Source organism: Macroventuria anomochaeta (genome assembly GCF_010093625.1).
Source record: "Macroventuria anomochaeta strain CBS 525.71 unplaced genomic scaffold BU25scaffold_5, whole genome shotgun sequence".
In the NCBI taxonomy this organism is placed as follows: Eukaryota; Fungi; Ascomycota; class Dothideomycetes; order Pleosporales; family Didymellaceae; genus Macroventuria; species Macroventuria anomochaeta.
The window spans coordinates 312,696-326,695 of record NW_022985366.1 but is presented as its reverse complement, the minus strand read 5'-3'; the positions used below and the strand labels follow the sequence as shown (position 1 = coordinate 326,695).

The window sequence follows — 14,000 nt, the reverse complement described above, 5'->3', positions numbered from 1 at the left end:
TCGACATATGGGACATTACTTGGATAGTCCTAAAGTGGACTGCCATTGGCATCGCCATTACAACTGTCCTGGGCATTTATTTTGGGAGGCGGCGGCAGAATCGCTTCAACTACGACTAGACTAGGGGAAAAGGACGAACTTCATAACATGCCTGTTTTTGGCTCTTTAGGGAAAGGTGCACTATTTTGGCGTTTGATCTCTGGCTTCGGCTGTCCGCTGTGTGGGAAAAGCTTGAGAGTGGAATCTTTCTTGTGGAACATTGTTGATGGATCATGTATGCAGAACTGTATTCATACGAACAAATCTTCGAAGCAACGTCTCAAACACAGTCATGTTCTCTGCGAAGTAGAGTTTGAAAAGGATAGCCCTCGACTCACACACGAGCATGGAGCTTTATGGTTCAAGGGCAGCGCAAAACACGCAAACCTGCAAAGCTTGGTTGTGTGTGTTGACACACAGGGCGGGGATGCAGTGGGTGAGCAAAGCAGCAACCACCCTCTCAAAAAGCTTTCATGCCCGACAATAACGGCTCCACACGAGCCTGCCGTTAACGGCTAGACAAAGACATTCCAGAAACAAATATGACATACCCTCCCATGCTTTATGGATGGACAAACCGAATTTGGTAGGCAACCTTTCGTAAAAATGTCCAAACACAAGTAAAAATGTCCAGACACAAGTAAAAATGTCCAGGCACAAGTAAAAATGTCCAAACACAATCGTGTAGAGCGCGAAGAAGACTTTCAAGAGGGACAGTCCTCCACGCCCACGTGAACGGGTAGTTGCAGACCTTTTGGACAGAACAGACATTGGTCAGATTGTTTGTGCTTTTTTAGTAGAGAACATTGAGCGTGGCGGAAGAGAAGTAGCAACCACCAGGCAGAGACTGATATGCCTGAGCGCTCGACTCCACATGAACATATAGCAGCCTTGTTTTGGCCGCAGTCATCGCAGAGACATGAACACCTTTCTTCTCTTCTGGTTGACGAAGCCACTCTTCATGAGCAAGAGACACACAGCACCCGTCAGAGCAGACTCAAATATCAGTTCGGCCTGATCGCTGGTGCCTAACGGACGAACCAAAGACTCGAGGCTTGTGAGGCCTTTCGCTTGGGCCACAGCCATGGGAAACTCTGGGACGAGGCGTTTGCAAGAAGCAAGAGGCACACAACATATAAGTCGACCAGAGGAATTTCCGAATGAAGACACAATGAAAATGTGTGCCACGTTTCTTGGTTTTGCAGGAGCAGCCGAGACATGGCACGTATCAGACGAGCCTTCGATGCAAGAAGACAGAGATCTGGAAAAAAAAAGGAAAATGGGAGAAGGTGGCCATGATCCTGAAGTATGTGGATTTTCGATCGGAGTGGGACAGTTCTCCAGATAAGTGATTTCAAGACTTTGAAGCAAGAGATGATGGCGAAGAAAAGTTGAAGAGGAATTTCGATATGAGTTTTGAGCACGAGGTCAGCGAATGTGTGCTTTGAATACCCAGTGGTAATCACCATGGTTGGTGATGAACGGCATTTTCAATGGTAAGACGAAAGTCCAACATGTACTTGTAAATAGTCTTTCCAGAGCAGAGTGGAGACATGACTGACACTTCTCTGCGTTTATAAACAAGAAAACGATGCGAGATGCTGACGTGGTAGGTAAGCACCAAGCCTCGATTTTATACTAGTTCTGTGACAAGTTAGCGCAAAAACATGGCTACACATGATGGTGTCGTTTGTCGATCCTACATAAGCGTGGGTTAGCGATGCGTTACAACTTGTGAAGACTGATATAGGGATTTAAGTTATTGTTGTTTGTACTTGTCGTATCATAGTCGCCCCTCACAATAGGGTGGTCGACAGCTCAAATGTGCTCGCTAAAACGCTACAGAAATTCAGACGCCATATCCTTTTCGACCTTTCAGGTCTTCAGATGCAAAATAGGATCACAAGCCAAGCCAGGCTCAGTCGTTGTAGTTGACAACACCCGCCCCATCCTTGTTCGCCTTAGGAATACCATAGCGCTCGCTCAGGTCCTCCTCCTGCGACCTGCCATTAGGATCAAGGTACGGTCTCTCAGCCTGGTTGCAGACGCGCACAGCGTGGCGTCGGTGAGGCGCAAAGCCATATGTCGCGCTGTGGTTGGTGACACGGTTATCCCAGAACGCAACATCGCCAGCCTGCCACTGGAAGCGTGCGTGGAACTCTGGGGAGGTAGCGACAATCTCGTTGAGAAGCGAGATGATGTGGTCACTCTCAGTCTTGGGAACGCCGACGATCTTAGTGACGAAGCCGGGGTTGAAGAAGATGCTCTTCCAGCCTGTGACGGGGTGTGTGCGGACGAGTGGGTGTTCGGTTGTGACTGGCTCACGGCGTACGGTGCGGCCGAGGTCGCGGGAGCCTTGTGCTTGTAGGTCTGCGGAGTGCAGAGCGGTGAGAGACTCGAGGTACTTCTGCATGTGGGGGCTGAGCATGTCGTAGGCTGCGTACTGGGAGGACCAGAGAGTGTCGCCGCCACCGCCGCGAGGCGGACCGGTGAGGACCTTCAGGGAGGTGTAGGACGGAGGCTGGAGCTCGTATGTGACCTACGCCATGTTAGTGTGATAGAAGGAGAGGGGCGTCGGAAAGTACTTACGTCTGAGTGCCAGAGAAAAGTGGGAGAGAACAGAGAACGGAGGTCAGGTGAGCCCTCGCCAGTGTATACAACATGGACATCTTCGAGACCTTCTTGACGGGGAACGGCGGTGGTTGCGTGCTTGTGCAGTTGACCGAAGTACTGACCAAGCGCACGCTGCTCCTCGATGCCAAAGTTCTTCTGGTTGCGGAAGAAGACGACACCTCGTGTCGCGATCAGCCTTGCGAGGTCGTTCTTCTGAAGATCTGTGAGGTTGGCAAGGTCGACGCCGTGGACTTCTGTGCCGATCTTGGGATTGTAGTCGAAGACTTCTGTGGCGGATGAAAGGAGGTTCTTGAAATTGACATCGCCAAGGCAACCCTTGTCAGCGTACGGGATCTCCTCAAGTGCAGGCCATGAGATTTCAGGGAACCGTGGTCGGAGGTGCTCGAACTCGTATGTATCGTCGTGCTTTGTGACTGTTGTGCGTCCTGGAATGTAGTTGTGTGTGTTGGCAGACTTGATTGCTTGCTTGATAGGTGCATTGGGTGCTGCGTCAGTTGATTGGAAGGCTGGCTCCACGAGTCCTGGTGCCATCTTGACGGTAGTGGTGATGTGAACTAGGAAGTGATTGGTGGCGATCCTCTAAGCAAGGTACCCGGTCGTAGTGGTGGGGTGAGGTGATGATTCTGTGGATGTATAGCTTCAATGAGCACTTAGAGGGCTTGTAGTCTCAAAGGAGCAGTAATCAGCGATAGAGGCGCTTGGCTGACGTTGTTGAGACTTGTAATGAAGATGGAAAAGCAAAGAAAAACGATTGCAGTACTTATAGGTATACCCATTGAGTAGTACGTAGACTCATGTCAAGAGGTTTACATGGCGAATTGCGCAATCGCTCGCAATCACGACTCCTGCCAAATATAGTCCAGCCGTTTTCTCCACATTTCTGACCGCCGGGTGATATCAATTCAGGCATGTAGCCGCATTCGCTCCTTGAGACCGCGGAGGCGGATCTGGAAGACACCGTGTCGATTGTCTTGTCGCGTGGTGATGACAACAACTGTAAAGCTTAGATTGAGCAGCTTGCGCAGCCTCATCTCGAGTCCAGGAGGCCCCTGTCTCAGCGTGTCACCGTCAACCTCATGTTTCGGTGCTTGCGACGACCTCTTCCTTTGAAACGCGATTTCAAAAAATGGCAGGTCGGTCCTGTCCATGACCTGAGATCTTGAAACGCTGTAACTATTCAGTGCTGAAGTCGACGGAGTGGCTGCCACTAGTTCGAATTCGGTAAGGTGTCGAGTGATTGCACCATTTTCTGGGGACATCACGCCTTCATTCGTCTTCAAACATAACCCAGCGCAAAGGCCATATCACTTCGTAATCTGAACAGGAACGATCTGGAATTCTTCGATCAGATAAGATTTTTCCGGTCAGAAGTGGGCGCCGGCGTGCTATGGCGCCTTCGCCCACTTCCGTTCTCGCTCTCAATTGTTCGATATCGGACGTGCGATGCAGTGGATATGCAGCGCTGTCGTATGCTCTGCCTATATTGTTGCTCTGGGATCTCAGGCCTCTCTGACCGATTGATATGTCGCTTGGGCGTCGAACGGTACAGCGATCACATGCAAGGAGGGGATGTCAATGGCTGACTTGGTCGAGAGCAGCAACAACCGGTCGCTCATACCATGCATTCGAATCGATATATGAAGTTTTCGAACTCCAACTCTTCGCCATAACGCCGTGTAGCATGCGCAGAACGCCGTACAATATGCTGTAAATTCCGTTCTGTCTGTGACCGCTCCATCTCTTCAAGAGTGCGACCAGCGACGCGCCATCGCTAGCATAAAGTGAAGGATAATCTCAATACGCCTCTCGTATGCGACACTTCGAGATGACGGTCAAGCCTCAATTCTTCCGTGTCGGCTGAATACTAGTCTCGAGCGTAGGTATAGGGACGCCGTTGAGATCTGTCCACTTGATCCAGGCCTTGGGCGCAGGCTCTCCTGAGGCAACAGCCTCTGGTTTGATACTGCCGTCCTTTGCCAGCTTGTTGCGCTGCCTCACTATGCCCGCCTCTTCTAATCGTGGGGTCCAATAAGGATGGATGCCTTTGTGAATGCGCCACAACTCATAGTTGCCAATGCCGAGGACGAGGATGGAGGTGATGAGGCGGAACCGCTGTGCAGCACGTGTAGACCGTACATGACTCATTGTGAAGGCTGCCTGGTGGTGATTGTGTGTGTAACCGCAGTGGATGCAGCACTCCAGGTGAGAGTGGTGGTGATTGCGGAGGTGCTCGAACGTGACTGGCTGCCGCCTGCGGGGGCGACAACTTGGCTAAGTTGAGCCGTATCGCGCATCTTCCCAAAACTTTGTGAGCAACAAACGTCACGCCCATTCGGGCTTCAACCGCAACAATGGATGACCTCGAAAACCTCGAGTTCCTGTCGCTCGTGTCCAAGGTCACGTCAGAAATTCAGAACCACTTGGGCGTGTCCGACAAGACGCTCGCCGAGTTCGTCATCGACCAGCATGCCAGCGCAAAGGGCGTCGCCGACTTCAAGGAGCAGCTGGAGGCCATGGGCGCCGAGTTCCCGCAGAGCTTGGTGGAGAGCATCGACCGCCTGATCTTGACGCTGCATCCCAAGTACAAGAACAAGGGCGCAAATGGAGCCAAAGCAGCTGAGGACGAAGACGACAGCCGCGACCGCAAGACGCGTGTATTCAAAGGCCTGGCAATCGCGGACAAGGAGGTTGACTTCAGCGACCCGGAAGAGACGCCTGCGAACAATGCGCCGGAGCCAGACGTGCTGGACGACACATTTGCTATGCTGGAAGGCCTCGCTGGGAAGGGTGCTGGGGCAGGAAGGCCTAAGGAGCGGTCGCGCAAGCGCAGCATGAGTCCATACGACAGCGACGACGATAGGGGCAGCAAGAGGCACAGGCGCAGGGACACGTCACAATCGAGATCGCGCAGTCGCGGGAGGCGGCAGCAGGATCACGAAGAATTGGTCTTCGAGGATGAGTTTGGGCGCACAAGGACCGTCAAGCGACACGACAAGCAGCGGAGTCGCAAGAAGTACAGAGACGAAGACCTCGATGAGTTCCGCCGACCGCCGACCCCTGAGCTGGACGATGAGCCTGTGCTCTACAAGGTCTACAATGGCAAGGTCACTGGTGTCAAGGATTTCGGCGCGTTCGTCAATCTGCAGGGCGTGAAGGGCAAGGTCGATGGGCTTGTGCACGTCTCTCAGATACAGGAGGGAGGACGTGTCAACCACCCATCTGACCTCCTCTCAAGATGGCAGGAAGTCAAGGTCAAGGTCGTCAAAATGGAAAACGGCAGGCTGTCTTTGTCGATGAAGGAGGTAGATCAACAGACAGGGCGCGACCTCGCGCCCTCGAGACGTATCGAGTCCTTCGGATCGGGTGCAAATTCCCAAGCGCTGGGAGGCATACCCGGCCTGATGGACGGCAACGTGCCTGTGGTTGAAGATGGCTTCAACAGTCGAAAGAACGGCATGCGAAAGCGAATGACCTCACCTGAGAGATGGGAGATCAAACAGCTCATCGCATCTGGTGTCATTCCAAAGTCAGACTACCCGGACATCGACGAAGACTACAACGCACACATCGCTGGCGAAGGAGGCTTCGAAGAAGAGGAGGACGTCGATATCGAGGTACGCGAAGAGGAACCGCCCTTTTTGGCTGGCCAGACCAAGCAGTCTCTTGAGCTGTCACCCATTCGAATCATAAAGGCACCTGATGGCTCGCTCAACCGAGCAGCCATGTCTGGAGATACTTTGGCGAAGGAACGACGAGACCTGCGGCAACAGGAGGCTCAAGAGAAAGCTGCGAAAGAAGCTGCAAACGTGGATCTCAGCAGTCAGTGGAACGACCCGATGGCTCAGCAACGACAATTCGCAAGTGAGCTACGCAACACACGAAGAGACCAGCCTACCGAAGCCATGCCTGAGTGGAAGAAGATTTCGACCAACAGTAAGGACGCTTCGTTTGGTAAGCGCACCAACATGAGCATCAAGGAACAACGGGAATCTCTGCCTGTCTACAAGTTCAGGAAGCAGCTGCTCGAGGCCGTTGCGGCTCATCAGATCCTGATCGTCGTTGGCGACACAGGATCTGGTAAGACCACACAGATGACTCAGTACCTAGCGGAGGCAGGGTACGCCAACGAGCTTGTAATCGGCTGCACACAGCCTCGACGTGTTGCAGCAATGAGTGTGGCTAAGCGTGTCGCTGAAGAAGTTGGCTGTAAGCTCGGTAACGAAGTTGGTTATACCATTCGATTCGAGGACAACACATCGCCAGAGACACGTATCAAGTACATGACAGACGGTATTCTACAGAGAGAGATCTTGCTAGACCCGATGCTGAACAAGTACAGCTGCATCATGCTGGACGAGGCCCACGAGCGTACCATTGCTACTGACGTTCTTTTCGGACTCTTGAAAAAGACCCTCAAGCGACGACCAGACATGAAGCTCATCGTCACAAGTGCCACATTGGATGCCGATAAGTTCTCTGAGTACTTTTACAAGTGTCCTATTTTCTCAATTCCTGGACGAACGTGTAAGTCAACCCATTGTACGGTCACTATATACATTCACTAACATGCTCTTAGTCCCTGTCGAAGTCATGTACAGCCGAGAGCCCGAATCGGACTACCTGGACGCTGCTTTGGTCACAGTCATGCAGATCCACTTGACAGAGCCTGCGGGAGACATCCTACTTTTCTTGACGGGTAAGGAAGAGATCGACTCGTCCTGCGAGGTCCTATCAGAACGTATGAAGGCTCTTGGGCCGAATGTGCCTGAGCTTATGATCCTACCGATCTACGGAGCTCTGCCTTCAGAAGTCGCATCCCGTATCTTCGAGCCTGCACCCAACGGTACTCGTAAGGTCGTCATCGCGACCAACATTGCCGAGACTAGTCTTACTATCGACGGCATCTACTACGTCGTGGATCCTGGATTCGTCAAGCAGAGCTCCTACGACGGCAAGCTTGGTATGGACCGACTGCAGATCACACCTATCTCGCAAGCTCAAGCCCGCCAAAGAAGTGGAAGAGCCGGAAGAACAGGTCCAGGAAAGTGCTTCCGCCTGTACACCGAAGCCGCCTTCCAAAACGAAATGCTGCCCACAACCATCCCCGAAATTCAACGGCAGAACCTGTCTAATACCATCCTGATGTTGAAGGCCATGGGCATCAACGACCTCCTCCACTTCGATTTCATGGACCCACCACCCACAAATACTATGCTCACGGCCCTCGAAGAACTCTACCAACTCGGCTCCCTCGACGACGAAGGCTTGCTTACCCGTCTCGGCCGCCAAATGGCCGACTTCCCCATGGACCCCACGCTCTCCAAGGCTCTCATCAAGAGTGTAGACCTGCAATGCTCCGACGAGATCCTCACCATCGTCGCCATGATCAGCGCTACACAATCTGTCTTCCACCGCCCGCGCGACAAGCAACAACAAGCCGACCAGAAGAAGCAAAAGTTCAACGATCCATCTGGCGACCACATCACCCTGCTCAACGTGTACAATGGCTGGAAGCAAGGCGGATTCAGCACACCTTGGTGTCACGAGAATTTTGTGATTCCGAGGAATATGCAGAGAGTGAAGGATGTGCGAAATCAATTGTTGCAGATCATGGCGCGCCATAAACACTCCGTCGTCTCCTGCGGGCGCAATACCATCAAAGTGCGTCAAGCTCTCTGCTCTGGCTTCTTCCGCAATTCTGCACGCAAAGATCCCGCCGAAGGCTACAAAACGCTCGTCGAAGGGACGCCGGTGTACCTGCACCCGTCATCTGCGCTGTTCGGCAAGCCGAGCGAGCATGTGGTGTATCACTCCTTGGTCGAGACGACGAAAGAGTATATGCATGTGTGCAGTGCGATTGAGCCGAAGTGGTTGGTTGAGGCGGCGCCCACGTTTTTCAAGGTTGCGCCCACGGATAGACTGAGTAAGAGGAAGAAGGCCGAGAGGATTCAGCCGTTGCATAATAAGTTCCAGGGTGAGGACGATTGGAGATTGAGTGCGCAGAGGAGAGCTGGACGGGGTGGTGGTGGGACTTGGGGTTAGTTGGGTGCATTTGTGGCGCCTTGGGGCGTATGGACAATTGATACCATGTGAGAGGGCAGTGCACGTTGAAAACACATACAAAGACACGGTTACCAGCTCTCCTTCGCCCTACACAACTGCCTACTTTCAGTTCTCTACAAAAATCAAGCAATAGAACCTTTATGTGCGGAGGTCCGTTCCTGCCTTCCTCAAACCAAAAAAAACTAGATAATATTACACCTTGTCAAGAAGCATCAAGTCACGCTTGATAGAATCACCAAAAACGTCAACGACTCAAGGAATGTTTGGCTCCTGTCTGCTCCTGTCTCTGTTGTCAAAATCATCTATCCCTCGCCGCATGACTAAGTGCCTCCACGAATATAGTCACACCAAAATTTCTCTTTTCCAGTCCAAAAGACCCGCGACTCAGGTTCCACCGCCGATGATATAACACAAGCAGCTTAATTTCAAGTCTTTCTGTCTTGAAGCGAGCGCCAGAATACGGATTGTGCGAACGCATATAAATACACGTTTTTCTGCGACGGACGAAAGCAAAACAAATTGGTAGCTGAGACATGAGCCGGCTCACTATGTTTTGGGCCGATCTGGTTAGTTGTTTGGCGGAGGATTTTTGGCCCTTCAACGTCTTAACGAGTATAAACACTGTTTTATTTCTTCCTTGAAGTCTCGACCTAGATCATCTGAACCGACTTCTGCCTTCAAAACTCGACCACAGCATCATCATGGTGGAAGCGTTCTTTCGTTTCTTCCTTGCCACCACCATCTCATTCCTTCCAGTATCCAGAAATTCAATTTTCCCCAATGTGTGCGGATGGGGTTGGAGGGACTCAAAAGTGATGAGCAGGCGCTCTTATGTCCTTCCGTCTTTGAGATCACAGTTGGCATTCTCTCATGTTGCTCCGGCAAATGGCGTACTCTGTGAAGAAGAACATGTCTCAAGACATGTTTGTTGCATCGGGATCTTCTATGGACTCGGCAATATATGAAAATTCAAAACTTTTTTCAAGGATGTCTTCTTAGCCCCTGTTACTTGTTGAACGCCGGGTGTTCTGAACTCAAAAGTGTTGTACAGGCATAGCGTGTGTCGTGCAAAAAGAGCGAAGTCTGCATGTCAAAAACCCCGGCATTCGTTAACCATGTACGATTGAGCCTGATGTTACATATATTTGCAAAATCTTCGAGGACCTTCTTGACGCTCCGAGCAGATGGTCGCCGATTTTGATGCACGTCTTCATAACGGCATTAAACAGTGTCGGTCAGCCGCTGTTGAGCAGGACTTATGTCTTGAAACAACGAAAATAGCACTTCGGTATTCCTCCACGATTGGTATAATGAAAGCTCAAACTTTCAGCAACCACAAGCCGACATCTCGAGGCTCCTTCCCCAAACCTCCTATCCGCTAACCCACACTATGCTGAACAACGTAGCAATAGCCCCCACAATCCCCAGTACCTCCGGTCCTGCCCTAATCCCCACCGGTAACCCCTCCGTCGTAAACTGTGCAACCACACCCTGCGTAAAGTTCCTCTCAGCCTCCCTGAGCGCAATCTCCGTCCAATTGCCACATGCCATGTTCAAAATAGTATCCGCCGTCAACTTCGGCAGCTTGGCAATCGCAGCATCCATCATGCGCGCATTGTAGATGGTGCCTGTGCCAGACCTCTGCAAGAGAACTGTGCGGTAGGTACCGTTGGCGCCGATGGTCGACATGTTGGCTGTGCGCTCGTAGTCGAGACAGAGGTCTGCTTGGGATGGCGTCGCGGAAACTTGTCGGACTTGGACTTGAGCGATGGAGGGTTTGGGGCCGGGTACAGCAGCCGAGAGGTGAAGGAGGGAGAGGAAGAGGAGGACGTTTGTGAGGAGTGTGGATAGCATCTTGCCTGACTATTCTCTTCCTCAGATGTAGGATATGGTATTAAGTTGGAGCAAGTGTACCAGCACTTGCACTTGAACAAACGATGACTTTGCAAATGTCTGTATTTGCCCAAGGCAACCGGGACAAAAGTAAAGGCGAAAATAAGGACCAAAAAAATCAGGCCACAGCTCAGGACTATATGAGGCTGCCACGGATTGGATCGTTCATGCTCATGCTGCACTGCGACGTGGATTGCTTGATGTGGTGATTTCGAGCCTGTACGTGTCTCAAGTCACATGGTGCATTAAGCGCCCTGCTATTGCCCGCTGGGCACCGCTGCGCTGCCATGTGGGCTCCCAAGAGACACCGCTTCTTGACTTCATATTCGCAAGCACCAATAGATGAACTGTAGACCACTTCTGGCTTCTCAGTGGTTGCACGGCAAGTGTGAGGGCAAAGGATGGCATTGCGGTGGGGTGAGAGGCGGAGTGAGGGAGTGAGGGCGGGCTGGGCCGGGGTTGTGGTGCGAAAAGAATGGCATCCGCGCACAGACGTTTCAGGATCAAGCAAGCTGCGAACTGCTGCAAGGTGGTAGATGTCATCTGTCAATTCATCACGACCTTCAAGGAACGAGTATTGGAACAGTCTGTTGGTAAACGGCAGTGAACTTTGATTTTGGCGGCTATTTAAAGCATGCGTCTTTGCGGAGCTTCTTGCTCGTTGACCGTCAAGGCTGGAGTTCTCCCTATACTTGCATCTTCGCCGAAGTCGTTATAGTAATACGACTTTTGCTCGCCGCTCGGTAACTTCGTCAAACCCTCCTGACTAGCAGTGCTCTTCAAGGAGGTTGGTCGACCCATCTCAAAATCCTGTACTCGGTCCTGGTGTGTGATGTGAACCTCCTTCGTGACGAAGATGGCATTGAAGTTGGCAACAACAGTAGGCCAAAAGATGGGCATCGATGCGCACATGATGGCGAAGTCGACTTCCAAACATGAGATGATAAGTACCTCGGGGTACCACCAAGTGAAGTCAAAGCTCTTGATGGCGTCTGAGCTGTGCTTGAACGTACTCCAAAGACGAAGAATAGCCATCAGCACGACCAGCGAACCCATGGCGAATAAACCAGTCATTGCCAAAACCTGCTTCTTCCTAAGTCCTGGCCTGAAGTACTCCGTGAGGGGGATCATGAAGATAACGGCGTCGAAGAACATATTTGTGCCCGCAAATATGAACAGTGTCATCCTTGCTTCGTCCATTGTTCGGTAGCCAAAGCCATAGCACTTGGAGCTGGCAGTTCGGTGCCAAAACCCAGAGACTGGTAGGCAAGGGAACCAAGCGAGGAAGGAGAAGGCAAGACCCCAGCCCGCTACGGTGGCCAATAGGATTATGCAGACCCAACGGAGGGTTCCTTGTCGAAAGAGGCGGAGGTACTGCAATAGTAGTGACACTTTGATGAGGGCGGTAGTCGTGTGGTAGGCAGCATTGGTGACATAGAGGTACTTCATCATGATCGGGAGGGTGTTGATGATGTAGACAAGGTGATGGCCAAGACCATATTTGATGCCTGAGATATGATTAGCTTAGTGTGTGCGTGTAAGTGCGGAGAGGATCAATTACCTCCAAGGAATGCGATTACAGACACCAAGTTGACTATCGCCGCCAAGAAGACGAAGAGGTCATCCCACCAAGGTTCACGCACGACTCTCAAGCGTGTGTGAAGACGGAAGCCTACTGCTACCCAACTCAGAACCTACATTTGTGAGTCAAAGTTCAGACTTTGTGTTAAACGTTGAGCAGCCTACATGGAATGTGATTGTGACTCCATACATCGTTGCAGGGTAGTTCGCAACTGGTCGCGCACCATTGGGATCCGGGTATGCCTTCAGCATCTCGCTGATGGTAGCGCTGAGTTGATCCATAGTGACGGTCTCCTCTGAGGGGCCTGCTGTGAGTGCCGAGAAGTGACAGCTCCGAGGAGTCTTTAATCACCAGAATGCCGGAAGAGATTGATAGGAAACTCCTAGGGCGGAAAACATGCGGTGCAGAACACGAACGAAGACGGCCAAATCTCTCAGTCTCATGGCCTAGAGGCCGTTCTACACTTAAGTTGATGTACCACATGGCATATGTGGATACCCCCAAAGGCTAAGACCTACATGACTCGGGTGAACTGCGTAGAGAGACATGGGGCATCCTCGAGGAATCTTACCGGGATGCTTCACCTTTCTAGGATCGACGGGTAGCGAGACATGGTGAGTCCGTAGAACAGGTGTGAACGTTCGGTCGCTGGCTGGATTGGGACATGGCCCGTTCCGTGGACAACGATGTGCTATCCTACAACGTGAAGGGTGCGTGGCAATCAGATAATTTGCGATATGGTGCGACATCAAGATTCTAGGATGCTTCTGCAATTCTATCGGGCCATTGGAAGGTTCAGTTTTCCAGGCGCCCAAAGGAGCGAGAACACGGGCTGTATCTTTGCACATTTGATCAGCACAAGGGGAGTGAACCGCTCGCACCAATTGCCATTGGGGACCATAGCTGCTCATCATATAGGAATCGTCGAATTACTGTTCGCAATTTGCTTCGGAGAAAGCCAAATGGCGTTGTGGTGGCAGCCGTTCGGTGCCATGTGTCAAATGCGTCGCTAAACCTTGAAGTGGAAGGTTAAAAACGTCTGTTTTAGGCAGGTACCCCTTGATCTGGGCCGGCTGATGACATGCCTGCGGAAACGCCGAAGGAGCTGAGGACCGATCAGGGCTGAGAACGTGCTTGTGAAGATCATGTGAGAGGCTGGACGGAATTTCGTGTTGTTGGTGTCGCTGTCTCACGATGTAGATGCAGTCACATGAGAGCGTGCTTTCCGCGCGAAGGAACATGATGTCACGAGAAACGTTGGCGCCTTCCTTCGTCTTTCCGCCTCGCGATTCTCTCACCGTGCGCGCATCCACTTCTCTCCCGTGGTGAACCTCGAACGTGATTGCGAGACATCGGAATGTTGCTGCGGGTGCGTCCTCATGACTCCACACTCATCTCTGTAATCTGAAGCACTGACACGAAGGATTCTTAGGTCCACCAAGAGAAAGCACGACGCTGTCGAATACGCCTCGGCCAACCAAGGCTCCAACAAATGTCCTGCAACGAGAGCTCGCATCCGCGCAACGTAGTTGCACAATCTCAGTAAAGAAAAGACCCACCTTCGGAAGCTATCCCTTGTCGACCTTCCTGGTGGTAGCTTTTCCACATCTTCAGAGCACAGCAGGCGCAGCAGACGCATATCTCCAGAAGTTCGTAACCAGATATATGAACTGATCCGCCTCGATCTCAAACGTTGTGATGGGGACCACAGAAAAGGGAAATGTCAGCAGTGCCCATACTCATCTACTATCCTGACTCGACGACGCGGTGAGCAGCTGTCTACGCACAC

The 14,000-nt window shown here is 51.8% G+C and overlaps 4 protein-coding genes across 4 annotated transcripts; 1 reads left to right on the top strand and 3 right to left on the bottom strand.

Annotated features, from left to right (window-relative positions):
• Positions 1-1,957: 1,957 nt before the first annotated feature.
• Positions 1,958-3,204, bottom strand: BU25DRAFT_385864 (alpha-ketoglutarate-dependent taurine dioxygenase; the record flags this gene model as incomplete). The annotated part of the gene is made up of 2 exons (XM_033704379.1): positions 1,958-2,578; positions 2,629-3,204. The coding sequence occupies 2 exons, from the start codon at positions 3,202-3,204 to the stop codon at positions 1,958-1,960; spliced, it is 1,197 nt and encodes a 398-aa protein (XP_033565239.1).
• A 1,778-nt stretch (positions 3,205-4,982) lies between these two features.
• On the top strand, positions 4,983-7,303 carry BU25DRAFT_223587 (uncharacterized protein). Its single transcript, XM_033701343.1, has 3 exons — positions 4,983-6,963; positions 7,013-7,197; positions 7,250-7,303. Exons 1-2 carry the CDS (start codon positions 5,025-5,027, stop codon positions 7,075-7,077), a joined length of 2,004 nt encoding a protein of 667 aa, XP_033565238.1. The 5' UTR covers positions 4,983-5,024; the 3' UTR covers positions 7,078-7,197; positions 7,250-7,303.
• Positions 7,304-9,840: 2,537 nt separating this feature from the next.
• On the bottom strand, positions 9,841-11,052 carry BU25DRAFT_407613 (uncharacterized protein). The gene has a single exon (XM_033705586.1). The coding sequence runs from the start codon at positions 10,588-10,590 to the stop codon at positions 10,108-10,110; it is 483 nt and encodes a 160-aa protein (XP_033565237.1). The 5' UTR covers positions 10,591-11,052; the 3' UTR covers positions 9,841-10,107.
• A 204-nt stretch (positions 11,053-11,256) lies between these two features.
• On the bottom strand, positions 11,257-12,492 carry BU25DRAFT_333936 (uncharacterized protein; the record flags this gene model as incomplete). Its single annotated transcript, XM_033702508.1, has 3 exons — positions 11,257-12,137; positions 12,191-12,323; positions 12,376-12,492. 3 exons carry the CDS (start codon positions 12,490-12,492, stop codon positions 11,257-11,259), a joined length of 1,131 nt encoding a protein of 376 aa, XP_033565236.1.
• Positions 12,493-14,000: the final 1,508 nt, after the last annotated feature.

Bases quoted from the DNA above. Each gene is read 5' to 3' on its own strand.
- BU25DRAFT_407613 (XM_033705586.1), bottom strand. From the start codon at position 10,590: ATGCTATCCACACTCCTCACAAACGTCCTCCTCTTCCTCTCCCTCCTT.
- BU25DRAFT_223587 (XM_033701343.1), top strand. From the start codon at position 5,025: ATGGATGACCTCGAAAACCTCGAGTTCCTGTCGCTCGTGTCCAAGGTC. The intron at 6,964-7,012 runs GTATTCTACAGA...GAACAAGTACAG, and splicing joins TATCAAGTACATGACAGACG to CTGCATCATGCTGGACGAGG.